The sequence below is a fragment of the Phoca vitulina genome, unplaced genomic scaffold, assembly GCF_004348235.1.
Source record: "Phoca vitulina isolate PV1807 unplaced genomic scaffold, GSC_HSeal_1.0 scaffold7, whole genome shotgun sequence".
Classification (NCBI taxonomy): Eukaryota; Metazoa; Chordata; class Mammalia; order Carnivora; family Phocidae; genus Phoca; species Phoca vitulina.
Genome location: NW_022589710.1, coordinates 66,715,265 through 66,742,126, shown reverse-complemented (window position 1 = coordinate 66,742,126; position 26,862 = coordinate 66,715,265). Strand labels below are relative to the sequence as shown.

Sequence of the window (26,862 nt, the reverse complement as noted above, 5' to 3'; positions counted from 1 at the left end):
GAGGATATTTAATTAAGATAAGGCAAGACTTTCTGAAGACCACTGGTCTTTAAGCAACTGAAAAGCCAACAGGAAGAAAATGAACCAGCTCAAAGAAGTGCAAAAGGGAAGAACTAGAACAGAAGATAACATCCCCTAACCTAGCCCACTGCAAATGCAAAAAAATAAAAATAAATAAAACCAAAAATTCACACCTCCTTTCTGACATTTTCTTTTTCTTTCTTTTTTTTAATATTTTATTTATTTATTTGACAGAGAGAGACACAGCGAGAGAAGGAACACAAGCAGGGGGAGTGGGAGAGGGAGAGGGAGAAGCAGGCTTCCCGCAGAGCAGGGAGGCCGATGTGGGGCTCCACCCCAGGACCCTGGGATCATGACCTGAGCCGAAGGCAGACGCTTAACGACTGAGCCCCCCAGGCGCCCCCTTTCTGACATTTTCATCTCAGGCTCAGATCCCCTTCTTGGCTCTCTCTCTCGAAGGGCCAGCTCTTGCTAGTGTCTGTAGCCTTGTCCTGGGCCCACTGTCTTGCATGTGGTAGGTACTCAATAGATATATTTCAAGTAAAAATTTAAGCAGATCTGGTACACAGAAACAGATAAATAAGCAGTAGTCATGTAGTTTTAGTACAAAGAAGTCTGTACTTTAAAAAAAATCACATTTACTATAGTAAATTTAAAATTTTAAAGTATTTTTCAAGAATTCACATTTACTGAAATGTTTATGTTAAATATTTACCACCACCTTTACTGTATAAAATTACATCCATGAGTGTTTACACTGCCTAACCCAATCACAATGTCCATGTCTCTCAAGGATAAAAACATAGTAAGATCCAAAAACTGGATCAGGGGCTCTTCTAGCTCTCAGGTCTAAGAGCCTGTGGTCATCATTCCAGTTTCTCTCCTGTCCCAACCTCAAAGCTATCCAGGATGGGATAAAGCAAAGATGCTTACAACCATGCAAATATATCTGAGGACAAGAGGCAGACACAGCTGCTCACCACAGTCAGACTAGAAACAGCCTTGGCTGGAGTCGGAGTCAGCCTCTAAACTGGGATGGCCATGACGAACAAGGAAAGGTACAACACAATTTATTTCCTTAAACAAACTACTCTCAGTTCTTTTAAAATCCAAGTCGGACGACTTTGTCTATTTCTGTTGTCTATATTTTCCCTTGGTTTTTGGTTAAGTTTTACCTTCTCAAAGATCTGGTCATTTCGGACTGAGGGCCACTCACTGCATATGAAAACTGCACAGGTAGTGGGAGACTTTTCTAGAGAGGATTTCCTCTTGCTTCCAACAGGCAGGTAGGCCGGGGGTACAAACAACCCCACGTCACCTGAAGATAATCAGATACTCAAAGCAGTCCTCCTGTTTCTGAGAGGGCCAGTCTCTCTCTGGTTCACCCTTGTCCCTAAGCAGAGCCCACAGGAAAAGCCTGGTGAGTTTACGAGGGCTCCTCCTCCTTGGTGGGCTCTGAACACCAGTATCTCCCCAGTCCCATGAATCTGCCTAAAGCTCTAATCATCTTCTCAGGCGGCAACTTCAATGATTTTGGCAATGTTTCAAGGGGAGAAAGGGTGCCAATGTCAGGCCTACCTGTCTGCCCTCTCCCAAATCTTGGTTCTACGAATCCTTCTGCCTGGTGGCTCTCCCATGCCTTCAAATTGATTTTCTTTCTTGACTTTCCACCTTCTCCTGTTCTTAGTAGGACTGGTCCAAACAACCTGAAAAACCACTGCCAGAAGTACCCCCAAATCCAGCAAACTTAACACAACCTTTGTTTAAAACTGCACCAGTTTTGAAATTTGAGTCTTTCCCAGGGACTACCTAAATCAAGACTGAATGAAGCAGTGTGGGCTATGGGAAAACAGATTGGAATTACTGTTGACTAACAGAAAACCATACATCCTAACTAAAATAAAGCATTAATTAAAAGTATTGTCATTTGCATTTTAATCAAAACTCTAATGTGCTTTATGGCTGGAATCGAGGGTGTGAAACTCCCGTCAAAAAATGAGACAGCTGTAAACTCGCAGGCTCAGAGCCTGGCGCACAGCAGGTGCACAGGGAACTGCACTTGGCCGTGCCCCTGCCCCCTTGTGCCCTCGGCCTCCCCCACCCCATGAGGTGGGCTGACACCACACACAGGCTGACACAGTCCAGTGATCTCACCACAAAGTCTCAGGCTCACCCCTGAGCTGTGCTGTTTGCTAGACTAAGTAGCAGTAGGGTCAAGATCACAACACTGGACAACACATGAGTCAAGACAGCAACTGCCCTCGGCCACTTCTGCCTGTAAGTAAAGGGGAGGATGTGGACAGAGGACAGTGGGGAAAAAAGACCAGACCTGTGCTTCCTGCCCTTGTTAGCCCATGACCTCGTGAGTCCCAGGCAAGTGACTTCTGGAGTCTGTGTCTGTTTTTCATCCAAGTAAGGAGGGACTCACATATTATTCAACAAACATTTATTAAGCACTTTCTACGTTCCGGGTCCACTGCTGGGTGTTGTAACTACAATGCCAGAAAAACCAGCCTTGTTCCTGACCTGGTGACTAGGTCAGTAGTTCTCCACTCTGGCTGCATATTTAATAATAATCTAGAGACTTTAATAAAACAAAACAACAACAGAACACCTTACCCCAGATTAACAGAATCTTCTGCGGTAGGGCCCTGGCATGGGGAGAAGCCAGGGAAGAGGGCCTTTTCAAGCGTTTCTGATACCCAGTGAGGATTAAAAACCACCAGACTTAGAGGATTTCTAACTTTCTATGGTTTTACAAATGAGTATTTTCAACAGGTCAAAAATCTCCAAAATAAACTGTGGTTTCATCAGTAATTTTAGAGGAGGATGACTCAGGGTAGGGATTGCCTTGATATGCTAACAATCCTATCCTGGAAAGCGATACCGCCTGTGAGTGATCTCTAGCCTCCCTCACATCTCTTGGATTCATATTCAAAAGCCACATGCATCATGTCATCAATGAGAATTCTCCCCAAGGGGCATATAGATGCCTGAGTCATGCCATTCCAGATTTGTTCCTTTGGACCAAAGCACTATTTCCCAAACTCCAGTCATTCATGATTTTTGTGAATCATGAGTGCTATTACTTAGACTTTTTCTTTAAAATCGGTGCACTAGAACAACAAGAGTACAAGCCCTACTAAATATTAAAACCTACTATGAAGCCTCTTTAATTAAAAGTGAAGTACTGGCACATGAATAAATATACACCAATGGAATGTAACAGAAAATCGAGAAATAGGTCAAATTAGTTAAATATGACAAAAGACAGCATCTCAAACCAGTGGGAGAAAATGAAACTTTTAGTAAGTGGTATTGCAATAACTTAAAAAACAGACAAAAAAGGATAAAATTGGATCCATCCCTCCAACCGTACATATCCTTGCAACTGGATCAGAGATTAAAACGTTTGGGCACAACAAAAAGAAAAGAAAGCATACAAGTACTAGAAAAACACAGGCAAAGGCAACCTGGAAGGATAGGAAACTTTGCAGCAATGGCTGAAAATCAAGAAGCAATGCACTAAGGATGTAATGTATGGGGATTAACATAACAATAAAAAATTTAAAAAAAAATTAAAAAAAAAAGCAATGCACTAAGAGATGAAAACAACGAAATCTATCTCCTTTCTATTTAGTAATAATATTCACAAAACCACATGCATGAAGCACCTCTTCTGCCTCATTTCCGCTCCTCCTGCCTCACTGGTTCTGATTCCAGCCACCACTGAAGTGACCAGTCTTGCCCAGGCTCCGACCTGCTTCCCTGTGCCTGCTCCAGGGGTGCCATGGGAGCCCTCTCAGGGCCACCGGGGGACACCTCCACGTGCAAGGCGATTAATGTCAATCCTCTGTCAAAGGCAGACAGCAGCTGATGGGTATATGGGTCTCCCTTTCTCCCCACAAACAGGAGTCCTGCGCAGTGAAGTTATCATCAGTCGGCGGCTTAGAGCGATGGCCTGATCAGGACCGAATGCCTATGTTGGCTCTTCCTCCTTCTGTTGCACTGCCCTCCCCTCATTCCTGCTCCCAGAGGGAACACTCTCTCAAAAGCCCCTCTCACGTGGGCCTTTGTCTCAGATACAGCCCTCTGGGGAACCCAGTTAAAATACCAGGGATGTGATGCACTGTTTTCTTCTAACGCATATAAAAATACTTAATTATTAATACTTAAAAAGCACTCATCAGGAGAAGCAGCATAAGTCCCCACTCCTTAAGTGTGGGCTGTGAACAGTAACCTTCTTAAAAAGGGGACTAAGAGACTAACTTTGCAAGGATGGTACCTGACAAACACTACATTAGCCAGGTGATTGCGGTCAATATCAACAGCCATAAGCCATGTTGCTAGTACGTACCCTCTATATGATGTGAGGAAATGGCACCTTATCTCTGTGATCTTCCTCCCCTAACTTGCAACCCCACTCTAACCCTGAGAAAAACATGAGACAAATTCCAACAGAGGGGCATCCTACAATAACCTAACCAGTACTCCTTAAAACAAGTCAAGGTCATCAAAAATAAGGAAAGTCTGGAAAACTATCAAAGCCAAGAGGAGTTTAAGGAGATACAACAATGAAATGTACTGTGGTGTCCCAGATGGGACCCTGGAACAGAAAAAGGACACAAGGTAGAAGCAAGGAAACTTGAATGAAATATGGACTTTAGCTAATAAGAATGTATCAATATTGGCACATTAAGTGTAACAAATGTTCCTTAAATGTAAGATGTTAGTACCAGGGGAAATTACACAATTTATATGTGTGCAGGGTATATGGGAACTCTCTGTACTATCTGCTCAATTTTTCTGTAAACCTAAAATTGTTCTAAAATATAAATTCTATTAATAGAAAGAGAAAAACAGATTTTAAGAAAGCATTCCTCCACCTCTGGCAATGGGATCTACATTTTGGAAGAACATTCACAAGTGATCCCCAGGCACGGTAAAGTTTGAGAAACATCCAGGACACCAAAAGTTACAGTACATAATGTCCTTACGAGGAAATAACAGGAAAAACAATCCATCCACACATCAACAAGCAAATCCTGTCCCACAGCAGCAGGATGGGAACAATGGGCTAAAGCACTGTCACCCCGTTAATGCAGTAAATCATTGTTCACATAATGAAACAGCTCTCATTTGGATGCCAGCTTCCACAGTTTGGGGTGGATGCCTGGAATGTTGTACTTGGAAGGACCCAGGTCAAGGTGGAATGAATGTCATGATTTACTACCCATTTTAGGTATAGGTGGCAACATCAATATTTATGAAGTATTTACCAAGTGCCAGGCACAGTGCTAGGCTCTAGGGATCCAACAGAGATCAAAACAGGCATAATCCTTCATGAAGCATAGGAGGAAAAATGTAAGTAATTACAAATACAAAGAGTTACGGAAGAGTAAGTATGGGATGCTATAGAGGCAAGTAACAGTGAAGGGCCCTCAGGGAAGGGGTTAAGGATTGACTCCTGGAGGAAGTGACATTTAAACTAAAGATCTGAAGGCTTGGAATGTAGAAGGTGAAGGGGAAAGGGAAGTAGACTTTGGTCAACTGGTGAATTAGTCCATCAGACCTTTTCTTACTTAGGATCCTTTGAGAGAGAATAGAGGAGAAAAGATCAGAGCAATAGCAACAGCTCCACAGAGAGAGCCCAGAGGAAGGCAGGCATCAGAGAATGTTTATGGGGGCTAAAAGCATTTAGGGAAGGGGTCTAGGTCAAGTCGATCACAAGGAAGAAAGGACTGGAGGAGGTGTGTAAGAGGCTTCCAAAACCAAGCTCTGGTCCATTGTCTCTGAGATACTAGAAAACGTCTTTAGGGCCCCACAAAGGCAGGTCTGTGCTACCACAGCTCATGCTGCCCTTTCCGCCACGGCTTCCGTGGACTTCACAGCTAAATGTGCTCAACCGCAGGAACTCTTTCTTTTTTTTTTTAAGATTTTATTTATTTATTTGAGAGAGAGAGAGAGTGTGTGCACAACCAAGCTGGGGGGAGGGGCAGAGGCAGAGGGAGAAGCAGGCTCCCCGATGAGCAGGGAGCCCGATGCGGGGCTCGATCCCAGGACCCTGGGATCATGACCTGAGCCGAAGGCAGACGCTTAACGACTGAGCCACCCAGGCGCCCCACAATAACTATTTCTTAATGTAAATGTTCTGGTACAATGATCTCTTCTCCCCCAATAGCCTGTCTCCCCTTTATTTTAACAGCTCGCCTGTGTATCTTTTATAGATAATTACATTTAGAAATTGAAGCATTAGTAGCAACCATGGCTTCTAAGCCACAAACCTACCACTTATGGTAGATAAGTGATACAGTGATTGACAAAGGGTGGAATATCTGAATTCAGAATTGTTCCAGGTTTTTCAGGGTTTATCTTCCTTGTAGACATAACAAATTGGGGTGGCGGAGGCAGATAACTAACCTTTATTGCACACCACAGGCTAAGAACTTCTTATGCATTCTCAATTGATCCTCACAAAACCCTGTGCAGGAAGTGGAATTATCCTCAGTACACATGAGAAAAATGGAAGCTCGTGAAGGTTAAGGAATTTGCTCAGTCAGGTAAGGAGTGGCTCTGGAGCAGAATCAGGTCTGACTCTAAAAAACAGGCTGCTTAGAAAACAGGGGGCAAAATGTGGCATAACACAACAGTTTTTTAGAAAGTTTGTTCACACTCTAACATTGACTCCAAACTGAGGAGAAAATGTCTTTCACACAGCCTTAAAGACAAAGACAGGCAGTCCACCTTCACACCAGCAGCTATAGAGGAATCGGGAACAGGGCTCCCCCTACTGGTGAGCACGTGGAACCACACCATTTACTTCTTTCTCTAGTCCTTTGTTTTTGGGGGAAACCTCCAAGTTAAGACAGGATTAAACTTCCTTTTACTAACTTTATCTCTTTCTTTCTCTCTTCTCTGTTTAAAATTAACATTCTGATAATGTTTATCAAGAGCCTTTAACATGTTTATACCCTTTGATGCCAGTAATAATACCATTTTACTAATTTACCTTAAGAAGATAATCAAAGATGTACCCTAAGAATTATATGCACAGACATTAACCACTGTGTTATTTACAATGATGAAACCTAAAAGCAAGTTAGCGGTCCCAAAATTGGGGTGCTGATAAATAAATTATGGTATACCATATAATAGATATTATTCACCTATTAAAATATTTTCAAGGACTATTTAACAAAGGGGTAATACATATATGTTAAATGTAAAATGTCCAATACAAATACACCATACAATATCAATTTTGTGAAAAATGTTTCCTTACACATGTAAAGGAACTACAGTCCACGTTTAACGTGGTTTTCCCTAAACAGCAGGATCAACGCTGATTTGTATTGTCTTCTCTACCTTCCTATGTTTTCAAATTCTCTGCATGCAATATATACCACATTTAAATCAGGAAAAAGTTATTTTTCTAAAAAGTGAGAGAAAATTTCCACTAGAAATTGCTTCTATGGTGATCTCCTTTTGGGCTAGGAAGAGTTGTTTGCTGAGGGGGCCATTGCCCTTCCCACCCCCTACCATGATGTCAGCTGCAGGTGCTCTTCACATTACTTTAGCACTTATGATATTTTCATTTAACAACTCAGAGCCATTAAGCTTATAGTCTACTGCAAAGTTCAAACTTAGGTAGTGTATAGATTCCCTTTAAAGGGAAACTGATTTATTTTCATGGAGTTTATTTATGTACAATTACAAATCTAAGCTTAAATTTATTATGTTTATAAAACTAGATACAAACAAAACTACCAAACCAGCAAATTCAAAATGACAGTACTTTAACAAAAGGATGATTTTGCTCATATTAAAAATCATCATCAACCCACAACTATATAGTCAATTAATCTTTGACAAGGCAGGAATGAATATCCAAAGGAAAAAGTATCTTCAACAAATGGTGTTGGGAAAACTGGACAGCAACACGTGGAAGAATGAACCTGGACTACTTTCTTACACCATACACAAAAATATATTCAAAATAGGAGCGCCTGCGTGGTTCACCTGGTTAAGTGTCCAACTCTTGGTTTTGGCTCCTGTCATGATCTCAGGGTCGTGAGATCGAGCCCCGGTCAGGCGGTCAGGCTCCGTGCTCCGCGAGGAGTCTGCTTTAAGACTCTCTCTCCCTCTCCCTCTCCCCCTGCTCCTCCCCCCACCCCCATGCACATGCACGCTCTCTCTCTCTCACAAAAAAATAAATAAATCTTTTTAAAAAAAATAAATTCAAAATGGATTAAAGATCTAAATGTGAGACATGAAACCATTAAAATCCTAGAGGAGAACACAGGCAGCAACCTCTTTGACATCGGCCGTGGCAACTTCTTTCTAGACACATCTCTGGAAGCAAGGGAAACAAAAGCAAAAATGAACTAGTGGGACTTTATCAAAATAAAAAGCTGCTCAGTGAAGGAAACAATAAAATTAAAGGGATCCTGTGGAATGGGCGAAGATATTTGCAAATGACATATCTGATAAAGGGTTAGTATTCAAAATATATAAAGAATTTATACAACTCAAAAAAACCCACAGGTAATCCAATTAGCAAATGGGTAGAAGACACGAATAGATATTTTCCCAAACAAGACATACAGATGGCCTACAGACACATGAAAAGATGTTCAATATCACTCATCATCAGGGAAATGCAAATCAAAACTACAATGAGATATCACCTCACACCTGTCAGAATAGCTAAAATCAACAACACAAGAAACACATGTTGGTGAGAATGTAGAGAAAGGGGAACTCTCATGCACCGTTGGTGGGAAGGCAAACTGGGGCAGCCACTCTGGAAAACAGTATGGAGATTCTTCAAAAAGTTAAAAATAGAACTACCCTATGACCCAGCAATTGCACTACTAGATATTTACACAAAGAATACAAAAATACTAATTCAAAGGAAGACATGCCCCTGATGTTTATAGCAGCATTATCTACAATAGCCAAAGTATGGAAAGAGCCCAAATGTTCATCGACTGATGAATGGATAAAGATGTGGTGTGTGTGTGTGTGTGTGTGTGTGTGTGTGTATACACACACAAATAAATATATACAATGGAATATTACTCAGCCATAAGAAAGAATGAAATCCTGGCATTTGCAACGACATGGATAGAGAGTATTATGCTAAGTGAAATAAGTCAGAGAAAGACAAACACCATATGATTTCACTCACAGAATTTAAGAAATAAATAAACCAAAAAGGAGCAAAGGGGAAAAAAAAAGAGAGAGAGAGAGGCAAACCAAGAAAACAAGCTCTTAACTACAAAGAACAAACTGGTGGTTACCAGAGGGGGGGTTGGGTAGGAGAATGGGTGAAATAGGTGATGGGGATGAAGGAGTGCACGTGTTGTGATGAGCACTGGGTGTTGTATGGAAGTGTTGAATCACTAAATTGTACACCTGAAACTAATACTACACTGTATGTTAACTGGAATTGAAATAAAAATTTAAAATAAAATACAATAAATGTCACTATGATTCATGGTGACTTCTTTTCACCAGCTTGGGAAATCACTAGCATAAGCTACTAGAACCATTTCCACATATGTCTCATATAAAGAACATTGGAATATTGCTGGCTTGAATGAGTATTTCCTCAAACACTCTGAAACAGGTTTCTAAACTGCTCTGTATTGTTCAACAAATTAATGACGTTAAAACTTCCATTCAAAGTAAAACTCGGGGTGCCTGGGTGGCTCAGTTGGTTGCGAGTCCAACTCCTGATTTCAGCTCAGGTCATGATCTCAGGGTCCTGAGATTGAGCCCCGTGTTGGGCTCTGCACTCAGCACGGGGTCTGCTTGTCTCTCTCCCTCTGCTCCTCCCCCCACTCGCATGCTCTCTCTCTCTTTCTCTAAAATAAATAAATAAATAAATAAATAAATAAATAAATAAATAAAATCGTAAAAAAAAAAGTAAAACTCAAAATTAAAAAAAAAAAAATCATCGTCTACAAGGTCAATAAAGCGGCCTAAAAACAGGCAGACAGAACAACAAAAGAGAGCCTAGGAAAATACACAGAAACCCCACAACTCTATAGCTGGTCTCCCTAATATGACTTCCAATGACTCCCTCCATGACTTGGAGAAATGCTCCTCTGCCCCCATTCTGCAGCACAAGGTTCAGAACTGTACTTGGACCCACATGTGTTAGCTAGTACAGGCTCACGATGATAAATAAGGGCTGTGCTTGTGCCTGTGTATCTTATCCTGTGCCCTGTAATTGCACTGCATTCTGTATACCTCCAAGATTGATAAAATGCCCTTGGCCCAGATGAGGTGGTTCCCTGGCACAAAACCAGACTTGCAGGATGCTGGACCGGCCATGTCTTACATATACAAGGCTGGCCCTGTTGGGGGCAGGTAACTGTCTGAAGACTGGGGGGTGATCATCATTCAGATGTTACTGGCTGCAACCATGCACCCTTGAAGACAATTTTGAGATCCGGATGTCTGTATCACCATCTAACTTAGGAAATGTTCCTCATATCTCTGCCATGTATCTACTGATACAGTCAAGTATCTGATCAGCAATTTTGAAGAAAAATGTAATTTTGATCTTCACCTCATATTCCAGACAATTCGAAGGATGACTTTTTTACATTTTATATATAAAATAGAAAAACAACCTAATACTTATCAAACTTCTAGAAGAATGCTATCTTAAACATAAAAAATGACAGGAAAATCACAAAGAAAAAGACTTAATGACATAAAAATCTTAACCTTTTATATATCAAATCTTTAAAAAATAAAAGGCAGATAAGGAAAATGTTCAGAGAAAAGACCGTTCCCAACAGATAAATGACTAAAGCATATAAACAGAAATACACTATACCGTGGGGGGGGGGGGGAGGTTTGGTTTTTAAGTGAAAAAGTAAAGTAAGTAAAAAACGATGTAAAAAGGGATCTAGTAAATGTCTGTAGGGGGTACTATTTGGGAGGGGAGGTCTGGTTCTTTTCACCTCCTTACCCACCTAATCCAGCATCAGGCATCAGTAAGCCCTCAAAAAATGATTTTTGAAGGAAGACATGAAAATATATAAGGTCTGTTAGGAAAAAGGAAGAATTCAGGCAATAGTCTATAAAATAAAGAAAAACTCAGATACAGCCTTAATTATCTGAGGAGTTTGATTCAGCAGGACTTTTTTCCTAAAACATGTGAAAAATATGTGCCTCAAATGTTCAGTTTATTCATGAGAATGCATCTTGAGCCCTATGCCTTTCTTAGACACTCCTTAAAAGGGATGGTTTGGAAACTACCTTGCAGACCTTTATGAAGAGGTCACATCTCTATACTCCCATGAGATTATCTAGCAAGAAAAATAATGTGTTATTTTCATTGAAAAAACTTGGGATTGAACAGAAAGCAAAATATTTTTCATGGATGAACCAAGTTGCTTATAAATATCCCAATCAAATGAGCTGACAACAGAGGTAATGAATATACTCCTTTGACTAATTTAGATCCTTGTGCAAAAGCCAAGTACTTGAGGTTCATGTCAATATACATGCACTGGTGCTTAACTATAAACAGTCTGTGGCAGAGAACCATGGTAAACTGTCAGCACCATTTTAAAAAATCTGTGTAAAAACAGACAGCTTAAAGAAAAAGAATCACTGAATGGCTCACTTTGGAAAAGCCATTTACAAACTTGCATTTCTGCAGTCATGCCATTTTATCTGATCCAAAAGAATAGAATATGATAATGCTATTGTGCTATCGTTGATCAAAAGATTAAATGTTCTATCCAAGAGGACCAGATAGAGGGTAATTTTTAACAAATAAACAAGGAAATCAAAACAGGAGAAAGGAAGAAATATGGAAAAAAGAGAGGAAAGCATCTGCTTCCAATATCCTTTGCATCACAGTAATGACCGGCACTAAACTGCCATTTTTTCAACTAATTATATATTAAGGGGAAATAAAGATTTATATTATCTTGATTCTAAGAGCATTTCACAAACTGAGACGATCTAACATAGTTGACATAACACAAGAAAATAGCTGCTATTATTCTCCACAGCTTCTGCAGACTGCTAGCTTAAATCTCCTGCAGAATCGAATACTGACTCAAACTGCCCCTAACGTGCATGCATGAGGGGCTTTTACTGCCAGCAACCACGGACTAAGTAAATCAGAACAATCTCCAACCGAAGAGAACTAGAAAAGCAGGGAAAGAATATAATAAATATCTGCACGGAGGCCTGGAGGAGGAAGAAACATCAGAGAGTCAGGAAAGTGAGCTCAGTATTCAGAGCTACTTTTCCCTGGGGGTGTTTGCCAATTCCAAAGGGAATGCCAAAAGTTTGGTGTTGGCTTAGGGAGGGAAGGTGCTGGTGAAATGCTGAACCCTGGGAGTAAAGGTGGACCAAACAGGCTGGCCCTCACAGGGACTGCAGCTCAGTTTAGAAATAGCTCGATCCCCGAGACTGTACTGAAGTGACTCCAGATCCCAAGAGCCCCATTCGCCTGACAAAAGCAAATGTGAATTATTTCTGGCAGAGGAAAACATCTTAGATCTCAATTTCTACAAAATAATTGTGCAAATTCAATGGCCAGCACAAAATTAAAAAAAAAAAAAAAAAAAAAGGCTAGGCACATAAGGAGATAAGACAAAATGAATGAAAACCAAGAGAAAACAGACATCGGAAAAGACTCACAAATAGTGCCATAATCAGACAAACTTTAAGATAATTATGCATACCATATTCAAGGAGATAAAAGACAAGATTGATAATTTTGGCAGATAATGGTAAACTATAAAAAGAAAACCAAATGGAAATTAAAGAACCAAAAATATGTAACTGAAATGAAAAACTCAATTGAGGCATGCCCAGCTGGCTCAGTGGGTAGAGCACGTGACTCTTGATCTTAGGCTTATGAGTTTGAGCCCCATCTTGGGTGTTAAAAAAACAAAAACAAAAACAAAAAAACGAAGGGGTATCTGGGTGGCTCAGTCAGTTAAGCATCTGACTTTAGTTCAGGTCCTAATCTCGGGGTCCTGGGATAAAGCCCCGCATGGGGCTCCCTCCTCAGTGGGGAGTCTGCTTCTCCCTCTGCCTCTGCCTCTCCCCCTAGCTTGTGTTCTCTCTCCCTCCCTCACTCATTCTCTCTCAAATAAACAAATAAAATCTTAAAAAAAAAAAAAACAAAAAACCCACCCTCAATTGATGGTTTAATAGATCATTTATAGCAGAAGAAAGAGAGATAAGTGAGGAGATACCTAGAATGAAGGACAGAGAGACAAACAGAAAACACAGAAGGTTAAGAGACAAAATCCAACGAATGATCTAACATGTGTAACTGGAGTCCCAGAAAGAAAGGTGAGATAGAATGGGGCGGAAGCAATATTTGATGTACTAATGGATGATGACTTCCAAAACTAATGAAAGATGTAAGGCCATGGATTCAAGAAGCCCTAAGCACTCCAGTTATAAGTTAAAAAAAAAAAAAATCCCAACAGGGACAGCACAGAAAAATTTCTGAAAACCAAAGACAAAGAGAACATTTTAAAAGCATCCAGAGAAAAAGACTACTTTCAAGAAAATGACAGACTAACAAGGGGCTTCTCAAAAGAAGCAATCCAAGTCAGAGATAATGAAATATCTTTGAAATGCTTAAACAATGGCAAACCAAGAATTCTGTAAGTACCTAAAAGGTCCTTCACAGTGGAGGAAAATGTTCTAAAATTAGATTGTGGTAATGGTTGGAGAACTCTGTGAAAATACTAAAAACCACTGAATTGTATACTTTAAATGAGTAAATTTTATGCTGTGTAAATTGTGTCTCAATTAAGCTATTTGGTTTTTTTTAATGCAATGTAAATAATGACATTGGCAAACACACTGTAAGAAATCTGTCACCCCAGACCTGCACTAAAGGAACACTAAAGGGTATTCTTCAGGTGAAAAGAAATGGCCCCAAATGGAAGTCTTAAAGGTGACAAAGAAGGCACAGAAGAACTACGGAGGAAAAATGACCTTTTTGATAATCAGTGCTGAATAAATGGTGTTTGGTAAAAGTGAAATGTAACCCCCTTTTCCACAAAAAAGTCAATTCCACAAAAAAAGTTACACACACACAAATACACAAAGTTACACAAAAACAAATTCCAAGTGGACTGTAGATTTTAATTTGAATGGCAAAATAGTAAGATTTCCACAAGGTGTTATAAGAAACAATCTTCTTGACTTCGGAATAGAACTACAAATTAGACATGTAAACCCCAAAGAAAACTGGGCAAAACATCTGAACAGGCACTTAGTAAAAGAGGCTACCCAATAAACACGACCTCGTCAGTCTGCAAGAAAGTTCAATTTAAAACCACCATGGGATACCACTTCACACTCACCAGGATGGCTAAAATTTACGACTGACAATACCAAGTGCTGGCGAGGATGTGGAGCACAGGAACTCTCACACACTCGCTGGAAGGAGTATAAATCGGTCAGATGCTTTGGAAGCTTGGTATTATCTATTAAATTTGAAGACATGCCTATCTTCCCACCTAGAAATTCCACTGCTAGGTATATACCCAACAGAAATGAGTGCCCCGGGAGACACGTCAGCATATTCGTGATAGCCGAAAGGCAGAAACAATTCCAACGTCTACCAACAGTGGAATGGACAAATTGTGGTATATTCATACAATGGAATACTACACATCAATAAGAAAATGGATGAACCTCAAAAACAACTTGAGTGAAGGAAGGCAGACACAAAAGAACATTTATTGTATTGTTCCGTTTACGTAAAGTTCCCAAAACAAGCAAGATGAAACCACAGACACCGTAGGTGCAATGGGCAATGTGCTTAGAAGGTAAAATTCCACGGAAGAAAAGGCAAGGAGGTGATTATCCCCGACAAGTCAGGGTCGGGTTACCCCTGGAGAAGGAATTCCGGGCTCGTGGGCGCCGGCGGTGCTGTATTTCTTGGCCTGACACCCAGCAGAGCCCTGGCTGGGGGGTACATCAGGGAGGGCTGGTTTGGGGTCCTGCACTGGTTTGGGGCCCCCAGCGCGCGAGAAGCCAGGGAAAGGGGGAGAGAGAGGGGAGCGGGGAGGGAAACCGCCTCACCCAGGCAGCCGAAGCGGGGCTCGCAGCGCGGCCGGTGGCGGGGGGGGGGGCGCCCAGCGGGGCCGCCCGGGAGGGGAGGCCGAGCGGCCGCGGCCCGGCGCCGCCACACCTGCCCGCGGGCCCGGCCCCCCGCCCCACAGGTGCCCCCCACCGCCTCCACCCGCCGCCACCCCCGACCCGCCCGCCGTCCTCGACGCCCCCACGCCGCTCCCGAGGCTCTCCCGCCAACGCCCCCGCGCCGCCCGCCCCGTCCTCTCCCGCCGCGCCGCTCGCCCGACTCACCTCATTGTCGCTGCCGGGGCGGGCGCGCGGCGCCGGGGGCGCGGCGCGGGGCGCGGGGCGTTAGCGGGGGAGCCGGCCCCGGGCGCGGCGGCTCCGCGTCTCGCTGGGCTTCGGGGGGCAGCGGGGGCGCATCTTCTCGGGGCGGGCGTCCGGGCCGCTAGCTGCAGGGACGGGCTGCGGCGGCGGCGCCTGACAGCTGGGCCCCGGCCCCTGCCATCTTGGCGGGCGCGTGCCCGGGCCGGCGTGTGCGCGCGCCGCCGGGGGCAGGGCGGGCGGCGGAGGGGAGAGGGCGAGCGCGCGCCCGCCTTGACTCGGGGCGCCGGCCCCGGCGGGCGCGGGCGGGGAGCGGGGACCGCCGAAGGGGAGGCGGGGCGCGCTTGCGGGCGAGCTCCGCCGCGAGCCGGGACTGAGGGGGCGTCCCTCCGCCCGCCGAGGGGAGTGCGCGCGCGTGCGTCCCTCCGCCCCCGGCCGCCGAGGGGAGTGCGCGCGCGGGGGCCCGAGACCGACACAAAAGGCGCGGGGCCCCGCCGCCCGCGCCTCCGGGAGAGCTGAGCCAGGGGCTGCGAGGGGTGGGGCGGAGCTGCGAGGGGCGGGGCGGAGCTGCGAGGGGCGGGGCTTCTTGGGAAGGACGACCAGCGAGGGACGGGCCGGAGCTTCGGGGACCAGGCTGTGGGGACTGGGCTTCCTGGGGAGGACGAGCCGCGGGGGGCGGGGCTTAGGACAGAGGGCGACCAGAGAGGGGCGGAGCCGTGAGGGTGAGGTGGAGTCGTGGGCGGGGCGCGGCGCTAGGCCGGCACGTGGAGCGCAGAGCCCCTTCCCCGCGCGGGGCGCCCCTGGTTATCCACCAAGGGCACTTACTGCGCGGGCGTCGGTGCGCGTGGGCCAGAGGATTCCCCCTCTCCTTGCAGTGCTCCCCACCTGCTCGGACGCAGGGGCAGCTGGGATCCGGGGACGTCGAGGTCACCGACCAGTGAGTCCTCTTTTTGTAAATAGCCAGGTCTGGGACCTTGAGTCGCAGCTTTGGGGTTATATCAACACGTGGAGGACCTCCCCTAGCCGAAGGAGAGCCTCATCAGGCGCCCCAAAACCACAGCCTGTGAAAAATCACAGCACAAAGTAGGTGCTCCAGGTTTTCACTGGTTGTTAAATCCCCGTCCTTCCTAAAGGTTAGGGATCTTCGTTGCTGGCTAGAAACCTTCCGGGATCCCACTCCCCATATCTAAGTGGACACAGATCGTCGTGCTTTCTCAGTATTGCCGCTGATGCTCCCTCTCCTATCTATCATCGAAATCATAGCTACCTTCTTAAAAATTGGGTCGAAACAAGAGCATATTAAGGGTTTGGCAAAGTTTGGAATTTAAGAAGGCGGGGAAGGGGCGCTATTCTACTCCTGGCCCAGATGAAGAGGCTCTGTGAGTTATGTGGTTTTGCCCAAGATACAGCAAGTGGTGGAGCCAGTTCTCAAGCCAGGGTTTCTCTGACTCAGAATCCCAGTGCCCATTCATTCTGGTTTGCTGCAGTTGAATGTAGTTCTCACTGGTTGCAGGGTGGGTCTCTAGGGGCTCCTTCCCCTCCGTATCCCCTGCCTCTCCTTCACCATCCACTTGTCATGAGTTCCTTGGTGACCGATTGTCACATTTTCCCTTTCTTTCTGTTTGAGCTGGAGTCTTCAAACTCGAAAGAGCACGTTGGTCCCCTGTAGCCCTGTTAGCAGGTCCAGAGGGTTTCCGCTCCTTCTCGCTTTATTTGTCCCTCTCTTCCCAGGGTCAAGGTTGGCTCTCTGCTGCAGAAGAGACTTGTTAGACACTAAAAATTACCAAAATGGACGATCTCCAGGGCACTTGGAGACAGGCAGGTATATTCTGTAGAAGCAGTGTTGGTCAGTGCATTTCTGACTGTGGGAGAACACCACCCCTGCCCCCTGGGATATTGGCCTGTTTGTTCTCAGCTTGGGTTATTGGAGCTTGTGGCCCACTCTGACCTCCCTGCTGCCTTGGAGTCTGATAAGTTACTATCTTGTAACTGGAAAAGGGTCACCGGGCCATGTTGGTAGTGGATTTACTATAGAACATTAGCACCAAAGGTGTGAGACATACACCCCCTGTCAACCTTTCCTGCTAACTACCAGTATCCTGGAACAATAAAGACAGAAGGACCAGAGAATATTGATGCTGGGAGGGACCTGCCAATCCTTCTGTTGGTAGGAGATGGGGGGGTGGAACACCAAGAAAGTGAAAGGGGTCCAACATCACTCAGTGAATTCACAAAGTCAGCTGTCGGGCTCCTGGCGAGATCACTTCTTGGATCCGGTGTTTGATCCTCAGAGGGCTTCATGAGCAGCAGGAAGGGCTGGGGAGGACAGGTAGGGACCACTTGTGGGCCCTAAGCTGAGCCCTGCTTCTCCGTGAATGGGAGTTGGTCTTGCCCACCCAGCCCAGGATGCTTAGGAAGGAGAACTCCACGTGTTGCTGCTCCACCAGCAGTGTAGACCTCTCTGAGCCTCCCTTTCTCACCCCACAGATGGGACTCCTACATCCTTGTAGGCACTGCTGAGGAACAGCACAACGTAGGCTCCTGCAGAGTCTTTCCACCCTCCCCCAGCAGCCTCACTCTTGCCTCTCCTTCCCCTCTCCCTTAACCATGCATTTTTGAAACCAGTCTACTTAACATGTTTCTCATTGACTGAAAAAACCTTTATTCCTTAAAAGTACGTGAATTCATGTTTTACATTCTTCAGATAAGAAGAACATTATTTTTGACACGTATGGCCCCCAAATGATTTGTCTCTGGAGGTCACCCTTCCTCGGACGTGAAAAGATTGCTCACCAAAGTCAGTGACTTTATAACATGTGATGTGTCTGGGTGTAGGCTGACTACCCATGGCTCAGCTGGGAGGCCCTCCTGGACTGGTTTTCCCATTTGTGGGGGAGGCAGGAAGCACAGGCTTTCTGCTGTTAGCCCAGGCTAGTTATAGAGCCACAGGCACGTAATAGAGCCAGGAAGTCCTCAAAGGTATCTGTCTAACCTCCTGTCCAGAGGGAGAAAGTAAGGCCCGGAGAAGTCACACAGGCCAGCAGATGAAGAGCCAGATGAACACACGTTCCTGCAGACCCCAGTTTCAAGACTGCCTACATTATCCCCTGCTCCCTCCTTGTTTCTTGAAGCTTTTCCAGCCTGGGGTCATGGTTGAGGAACCAGCCCTGTGGACCATCTTCTCTCTCTCTCGGTGTTGCTAAAACAAACTGTACTCACCCCAAATAATCAAAAGAAACACGGTTGCTTTCGATGATTCACCAATGAGACCATGTCTGGTTTATATTAACAGCAGAAGTCAATTACTAATTCATGCCAGAACCCAAAGCAAAGACATGCTTCTCTGAAGTGAAGACGACAGATATCTCAGAGACCTTGGGGACCACCTGTGACACTGCGTCTTTCTTTGAAAATCCTCATTCACACCATTTACCTCATTGACCAACTCACTCATTACCAACAGTGTTTTTCTTAAATATAACACAGTTTGTTTTCAATCATTCATTCATCCAAGGTTTGTTGAGCACCTACATGTCTCTGCCTCTCTGGTGCCCAGCAACCTCTGTCTACTCGGCAAACCATCTTCAACCCCCACCCACATGTCACCTCTCTCCCAGAACCCTGAGCACCCTCCTCCCCCCAGGGCTGCAGGCACCATCCTCCATACTGCTTGGAGGCTTGGGGACTTGGGGCTCGGCCCCATCACACTTTCACCATCCCATATTGGGATGGTCTTTTTGACCTGCTGACTCCCCCGCTAGACTGTGAACTTCATGAGGGCAGTAGGCAGGTCTTATTCCTCTTTGACCCCACCTCTGTTACAGCACAGAAGTGAGGAGACCCTGCTGACTCTTTGCCCTCATCCAAGCAGTTCCTGCGGGGGGTTGGGGGGGAACAAGCCTGCAAGCATTACATTTTGGAAACCGAAGCTCCTGCTTGTGCTCTTGTTTCATCCAGCAGGAAACAGAAATTACTTCTGGCCCATTTTGCCTTCCCCACAGCCAAGGATGGTCTGTGGCTCACAGCTGGAACTTCTTTTTTGACTCTACCTCTCAGGCTCCTGGGCTCAAAAAGCAACTCTCCTTAAGATCATGTTTCACCCGCTTTGAAAGCTCAGGAAGAGGCAACTCTTGGGAGAGGGGCCTGTGGTGGTAATACTGGGGATGACTCCAGTTTCCTGCTGAGTGTCTCAAAGGCCTGGGCCAACTGAGGGAAGCTTAGCCAAATGTATGTATGTTGGGGGGCTAGAGGGGAGGACCTCGAGTACCCTTCTGGTAGAGGGCAACTTCTTAGTGCCACTCTTTGCAATGGGAGAAGCAGACTGAGGACCCAGGTTGGAGCAGGCCTGCTTTTTTGGAGGAGGCTGGAGCCAAGTCCTGCCATCCCAGGCTGCCTGAGTGTTCCCACTTAATTAAGTTCAGAAAACTGAGCCAAGGGCATCCCTTAGGCCACCCTAGCCAGCAACCCAGGAGAGAGCTGCTGATCCCTTTCCTGGGAGCCACAAGGCCTTTGGGAAAGAATGCCCCACCCAGCTCCACCCTAGGGAGGCCCAACCTCCCTTGGGCCTTCCCAGCCCTGGAGACCAGGTCTCAGCTTGGGGGGTGTCCACTCTCATCCCTGGGGAAGGAACTCCCTGGCCACTCCTCCCTCTCAGCTGTCTAACACCTGCTTAGAGATCCTGACAGCCAGGCCTTTGCAGGGCTGAGGGGACCTGCCTACAATGGGGCTGGGAGGCTTGGGCCTCTGAGCTCACATTTTAGGGGACTTGATGAATTTGAAGCCTTCGATCCCCTCACATGATGTTCTACAAGCTGAGCGGTCAGCAGATGGCATGTCTAATGGAGGGAATGATAGAGAAGTTACAGGAAGAGTCAAGAAGATCTTGCATGAGAGCAATATGACAACAAAAAGTAATTCTTAGGAATAAAAACGTTATTTCAAAATGGAAAAAATTAATTAGAGGCAGTAAAAACAGAAAAGACACTGATCTAGAACCAGTGTTGGCCCACTTTTCCTACAAAGGACAAGATAATAAATATTTTTGGCTTTTTGCAGGTCATTCAGTCTTTGTCATAACTACTCCACTTGGCCATTGTAGCTTGAAGACAGCCATAGACAATCCATGAATGAATGGATGTGACTGTGTTCCAATAACACTTTATTTATAAAAACAGGTGGCAGCCTGGATTGGGCCTGTTGACTCAGGCCCTAGGAGATCAAACAAAAAAACTTTCACAAAGCAGGCAGAGTACAAAAGGAAGAAATGGAAATTATTATTGACAAAATAAAACACATACATGATAGATTCAAGAGATCTGACTTCTCAATAGTAAGAATTCCAAAAGGAATGGAAGGAAGAGAAGCCATAATTGAGGACACAATAGAGTTTTTAAGTCAAAAGAGTCATCAGAAGCCTGAATGCTTTTTTCTAAGACCAGGAACAACACAAGGTTATCTACTCTCCCCACTGCTTTTCAATATTGTCCTGGAGGTAATTAGGCAATGAGGGGGTGGAAAGGCATTCCATTGAAAAGGAAGAAGTAAAACTATCTCTATTTGCAGGTGACATGATATTGTGTATAGCAAATCTTAAGGAATCCACTAAAAAATTATTAAAACCAACAATTGAGTTCAGTAAGGTTGCAGGATGCAAGATCAATATCCAAAAAATCAATTGTATTTCTATATACTTGCTATGAACAATTTGAAAATGAAATTAAGAAAACAATCCTACTTCAATAACATCAAAAAATAAAATATTTAGGAATAAACTTGATAAAAGAAGTGTAAGATATATACCGGAAACTACAAAATGTTACTAAAAGAAATTAAAGAAGACCTAAATAAATGGAAAGACATCCCATGTTCATGGATTGGAAGACTTAGTATTGTGAAGATGGCAATAGTCCCCAAATTGATCTACAGATTTAGTGCAATCCCTCTCAAAATCCCCCCTTTTTTTCAGAAATTAGCAACCTGATTCTAAAATTCATTTGGAAATGCAAAAGACCTAGAACAGCTAAGACAATCTTGAAGAAGAACAAAGTTGGAGGATTCATATTACCTGATTTCAAAATTTACAGCAAAGCTATAGTAATCAAGTACAGTACTGGCTAATGGAGATAGATAGATATAGATATAGACTGATGGATGGAATAGAATAAAGAGTCCAGAAATAAACCCTTACATTTATGTGTAGTTGATTTTTAACAAGGGTGACAAGATAATTCAGTGGAGGAAAGAGGAGTCTTCAATAAATGGTGCTGGAACAACAAGAAATCCCCTGGCAAAAGAAAGAAGTTTAATACTTCACATCATATGCAACAATTATCTTAAAATGGTTCATAGCCCTAAATGGAAGAGCCCAAACTATAAAACTCTTAGAAGAAAACATATGTGTAAATCTTTCTAACGTTAGGTTAGGCAAAGTTTTCCTAGATATGATACCAATAAAAAAGTACAATAACCGGGGCGCCTGGGTGGCTCAGATGGTTAAGTGTCTGCCTTCGGCTCAGGTCATGATCCCAGGGTCCTGGGATCGAGCCCCACATCGGGCTCCTGGCTCAGCAGGGAGCCTGCTTCTCCCTCTCCCTCTGCCTCTCTCCCTGCTCATGCTCTCTCTCTCTCTCTCTGTATCTCTGTGTCTCAAATGAATAAATAAAATCTTAAAAAAAAAAAAAGTACAACAACCAAAGAAACAACAGATACATTGGATTTCATCAATATTAAAAACTTTTGCTTCGGATCATACCATTAAAGTCAAAAGACAACCCACAGAATGGGAGAAAATATTTGCAAATCATATCTCTGAAGAAGGCCTTGTATCTAGAATATGTAATGAACTCTTTCAACTCAATAATATAAATACAAATAAGCCAAGTAAAAAGTGGGCAAAGGATCTGAATAGCTATGTCTCCAAAGATCTACAAGTGGTCAATAAGCATATGAAAAGATGCTCAATATCATTAGCTATCAGGGAAATGCGAATAAAAACTTCAGTGAGATACCACTTCACTCCCACTAGGATGGCTATAAATAAAAAATAATAATGATAAAGCAAAATAAAAATGGAAATTAAATTGGCAATGTGGAGAAATTGGAATCCCTCATACATTCTAGTGGGATTGTAAAATGGTGCAACCACTTTGGAAAACAGATTGGCACTTCTTCAAACTATTCAATGCAGAGCTACAACATAACCCGGCAAATTCACTCCGAGGTATACATATGCCCCAGAAAAATGAAAACATATGTCCGCACAATAACTTGTACGTAAATGTTCATAGCAGCGTTATTCATAATAACCAAAAAGCGGAAACAATCCAGCTGCCCATCAACTGATGAGCAGATAAACAAAATGTGGTCTATCATTAGATAGATATCCATATACGAAGGAATATTATTTGGCAATAGAAAGCCAGGCAGTACCGATTCATGCTACAATATCAATGAACCTTGCAAATATGATGCTAAGTGAAAGAAACCAGCCACAAAAGGCCACATATCATACGAGTCAATTTATAGGAAATGTCCAGAAAAGGTAAATCTGCAGAGGCAGAAGGTAATCAGCAGTGACCAGGGGCTAGGGGGGCAGAGTGCATCTAGGGAATAACTACCCGTTATGGATTGGCCTGTGTTCTCCCAAAATTCACATGTTGAAGCCCTACCCCCCAGTACCTCAGAATGTATTTGGAGATAGGAATTATAAAGAGGTAATTAAGTTAAAATGAGGCCTTTAGTGTGGGCCTGAATCCAATCTGACTGATGTCCTTATAAGGAGAGGAGATTAGGACACCCAGAGAGATGCCAGAACAGAGAAAAGGCCATGTGAGGACACCTCAAGAAGGTGGCCGTCTGCACGCCACAGGGAGAGGCCTCCGTAGAAACCAATCCTATTGGCACGTGGCTCTTGGACTTCCGGCCCCCAGACCTGTGAGGAGATAGATGTCTGTTGTTTAAGGCCCCCCTCCATCCCCCCAGCCTGGGAAGCTCTTCTGTCGCAGCCCTAGGAGATGAATACACTGCCAGTGGTGTATGGGGTTTCTTTTGGGGTGATAAAATATTCTAAAATTACATAGTGGTGATGGTTGCATAGCTCTGCGAATATACTAAAAACCACTGAATAGCATTCCTGAAGTGGGTGAATTGCATGGGATGTGAATTATATCTCAATAAAGCTGTTTGGAAAAAGAGAGCTCACCAGGTGTTTGGGAGGATTAGTGTAGAAAGACACATATTTAGACACAATCTGGTAGAAATGCCTGTTCTTCTCTCCCACGCGGATGAGGTCCTCAGCCAGAAAGGATTTTAGGCCTGCAGTTCCCTTTTCTCAGGGATCTGCGAACCTCTAGTTTCAAATTGCAGACAAGAAGCCAAATAACTAGTCCGAGTCTCTCTTTACATGGTGTGTATTAACCTCCTATCGCTGCCATACGGATGACCAAACCTTGCTGGCCTCAAACAACACGTATGTATTCTCTTACGGTTCTGGGGGTCGGAAGTCTGACTCGAGTCTCACTGGGCTGAAATCTAGGTGTCTGCGGGGCTGTGTTTCGGGGGAGAATCTGTTCCTTGCCTTTTCCAGCTTCTAGAGTCTTCTGCATTCCTTGGCTCGTGGCCCCTCAGGAAGCCAGTGGCAAGGACAGATCAAGTATAGTTCAGCGCTTTCTGGCTCGCACTCACATCTCCCTCACCTCCTCTTTTCCCTCCCTCTGCTCTAGTTAGGGACCTTTGCGATTATATTGGGCACACCTGGGTAATCCGTGGTAATCTCCCTATTTTAAAGCCAGCTGATTAGCAAACTTAATTCTACCTGCAACCTTAATTCCCCCTTGGCCATGGAACCTACATATTCATGGGTTCCAGAGATCAGGAGTGGACATTTTAGGGGGGCCTGAGTGTGTGCATTCCACACACAGGCAATCTGTTTTTTCCTCCCAGAAGCTGAAAGGGGTTTCTTATTGTCGTTGGAGTTTGGAAAGTTCACCGGAGTCCAGGGACACCCCTAAATAACCATAAAAAATATAATAAAAATTTAGCTTGGAAATGTGAAAATACTCCTCTAGATAACTTTTAGCTGAAAGAAAAAATCAGTATGAAAACTATAAATTAATAAGAAATTAATGAAAATGAGAAAACGCCATAGCAATGCCTATGGGATACAGCAAGAGCATCCCTTACATGTTTTCATTATACACCAGAGAGTATACATACATGAAGCATTCAGCTTAAAACACAACAAAATACATTTAAAAATTATGAGGAGGGAACTCATCAAGACGAAAGCTGAAAATAATGAATTAGAAACATAAATACTGAGAAATGAAAGTAAAATCCACTTCTTCAAGAGGAAAGGAAATGGAAAACCCGCAAAGACTAAGAAGGAAAAGGCAGGAAAACAAAAGTACAGAGCACTAGGTGTGAGAAGGAATTTATAATTGCAGCGTGAACAAGAATAAAATAATTGCATCGCTTTGCAGCGTATATAACTGTTGGGTCATTGTGTTGTATGCCGACATTAATGTAACATCGGATGTCAGCTACCCTTCCGTAAGAAAATAATTACAAGAAAATATTACGGCGGTTTTATTTCAATAAATTTGAGAATCTACATGAAATGGATGATTTTCTTAAGAAACAAATCGGGGGTAATGCTGGTAATGGGAGAACCTAAATGGGACTGAATGCTAAAACCACGCTGGTGTCTGGGGCACCCGGATGGTGAGCGCTGGGGACACCAGCCGTCTCCGGGACCTGCTCGGAGGACATTCTGCACTGTGATTGTGAACGGCCACTGAGCTGGCTCCCAGCAAGACAGCAGGTGGAGAGTCATCCTGGACGGGGCTAGGTGTGGGGCAGGTGGACCCTGCTCTGCCACTGTTCACTGCGTGGCCCTTGCTGGGCATGGGTGTCCTCCAGGGCTGGATTCTGGACAGTGGACTTTGGAGCCCCACGTGGGAGCTGGAGGTGGTGGGGGCGGGGTGGGGAGGAAAGGGGAGGTGGTTGGCATGTTCAGGGAGGTGGACCGGGTGGGGGGTTTGGACATAGGATGAGTGTTTCTGGTCACCTCCACCCTCTGACCGCTTCTGCTAAAGCAGGGGCATTCTCAGTCACGTCATGGAGTGGATTTTCCTGTAAGATGTCATTCTAAGAAAGCTGTTGCTCCCCAAAGTTTGAAAACCAGGTGATTCCTCCAACCCCCAGGGCTGCTTTCAGCCCTGACCCTTTCCCAGCATCCACTTGCTTTGATAACCGTCTGGTCTCTTAGAATTGTAAAGATGTTCATCATTTAGTTCCCAGACAGAGATGGGTATGAGTGCGTGTGTGTGTGTGTGCATGTCCGTGTGTTTTTCTTCTTTAAAAAAAACCACCGCTTCCTTTGGAACATAATTTAAACTTGCTTTTCCCAAATGACCAAGAACTAGGTTAGCGCGCAGGGGCTGATGGGCGGCGAGGCGGGCAGCCAGTTTCCACACGCACGCCCGACTTTCTCCTCTCAGAAGGATGAGGTTTACAGCCCTTAGGTAAAAATAGCTTTGTGCGGCTTTTGCCAGGAAGACATTTAGAAACGGAGGGAGGATTCGTTTGCTAAAAAAAGAAAAAGCCTCCCAAATTGCTACCATAATTTTGGAATTCACTTCTGCAAAACATATCAAGGGTCATAAAGATGTTTTTGCTCTCAAATTCAGTAATTGCACTTCTGGGATTTTGCCCTGGAAAAGCAAGTCTAAGAGAAAGGTTCCACGGACAAGCTGTTCTCCGCAGTGTCGTTTGCAATAGTAAATCACTGGAAGCAGGGAAAGACACTCAGGGTTAAGGGCAAAGGTTTAGGAATCTAAGCCAAGTCCACATGCTCCCCCTTGCTGCCCATGGCTCCATTGATTTGCGCCTCTACCGTACCAGGCGCTGTGCTAAGACGAGGGTACATGACGCCGAGCATTTATGCCTCAGGGAGCTTACAGTGGAAAGGGTACAGGCAGTAGACTCCGCTTACCGCTCAGTGTGATAAGAGAAGGATCCATGGGAGGGATCAGAACCCAGAATAGGCACTCCAGGAAGGCTTCCTGGAAGAAGTGACTTGTGAGCTGTCTTACGAAAGTTACGGTGGTTGGGAGCGCCTGGGTGGCTCAGTCGGTTGAACATCTGCCTTCAGCTCAGGTCCTGATCCTGGAGTCCCATGATCGAGCCCCACGTCAGGCTCCCTGCTCAGTGGGGAGTCTGCTTCTCCCTCTCCCTCTGCTCCTCCCCCTGCTTGTGCTCTCTCTCTCTCAAATAAATAAATAAAAGAAAATTAAAAAAAGAAAATTACGGTGGTTGGGCAGGAAAAAAATGGGAGGAAGAACTTGGGGGCAGAGAGCGTGTGTCAGGACCAGGTGGCGCTGCGGTGTGGGGACAGAGAGAAGCTCAGCCATGGAAGCAGAGGGAGATGGTGTT

The 26,862-nt window shown here is 44.6% G+C and overlaps 1 protein-coding gene across 1 annotated transcript in view; it reads right to left on the bottom strand.

Moving 5' to 3' along the window:
- Positions 1 to 15,432, bottom strand: part of EVL (Enah/Vasp-like) — a 145,450-nt gene extending 130,018 nt beyond the window's left edge. The window contains exon 1 of the mRNA XM_032405919.1: positions 15,397 to 15,432. Coding sequence (XP_032261810.1) covers positions 15,397 to 15,401 — 5 coding nt within the window. The 5' untranslated portion in view covers positions 15,402 to 15,432. The remainder of the gene's footprint in view (positions 1 to 15,396) is intronic.
- Between the last annotated feature and the right edge of the window lie 11,430 nt (positions 15,433 to 26,862).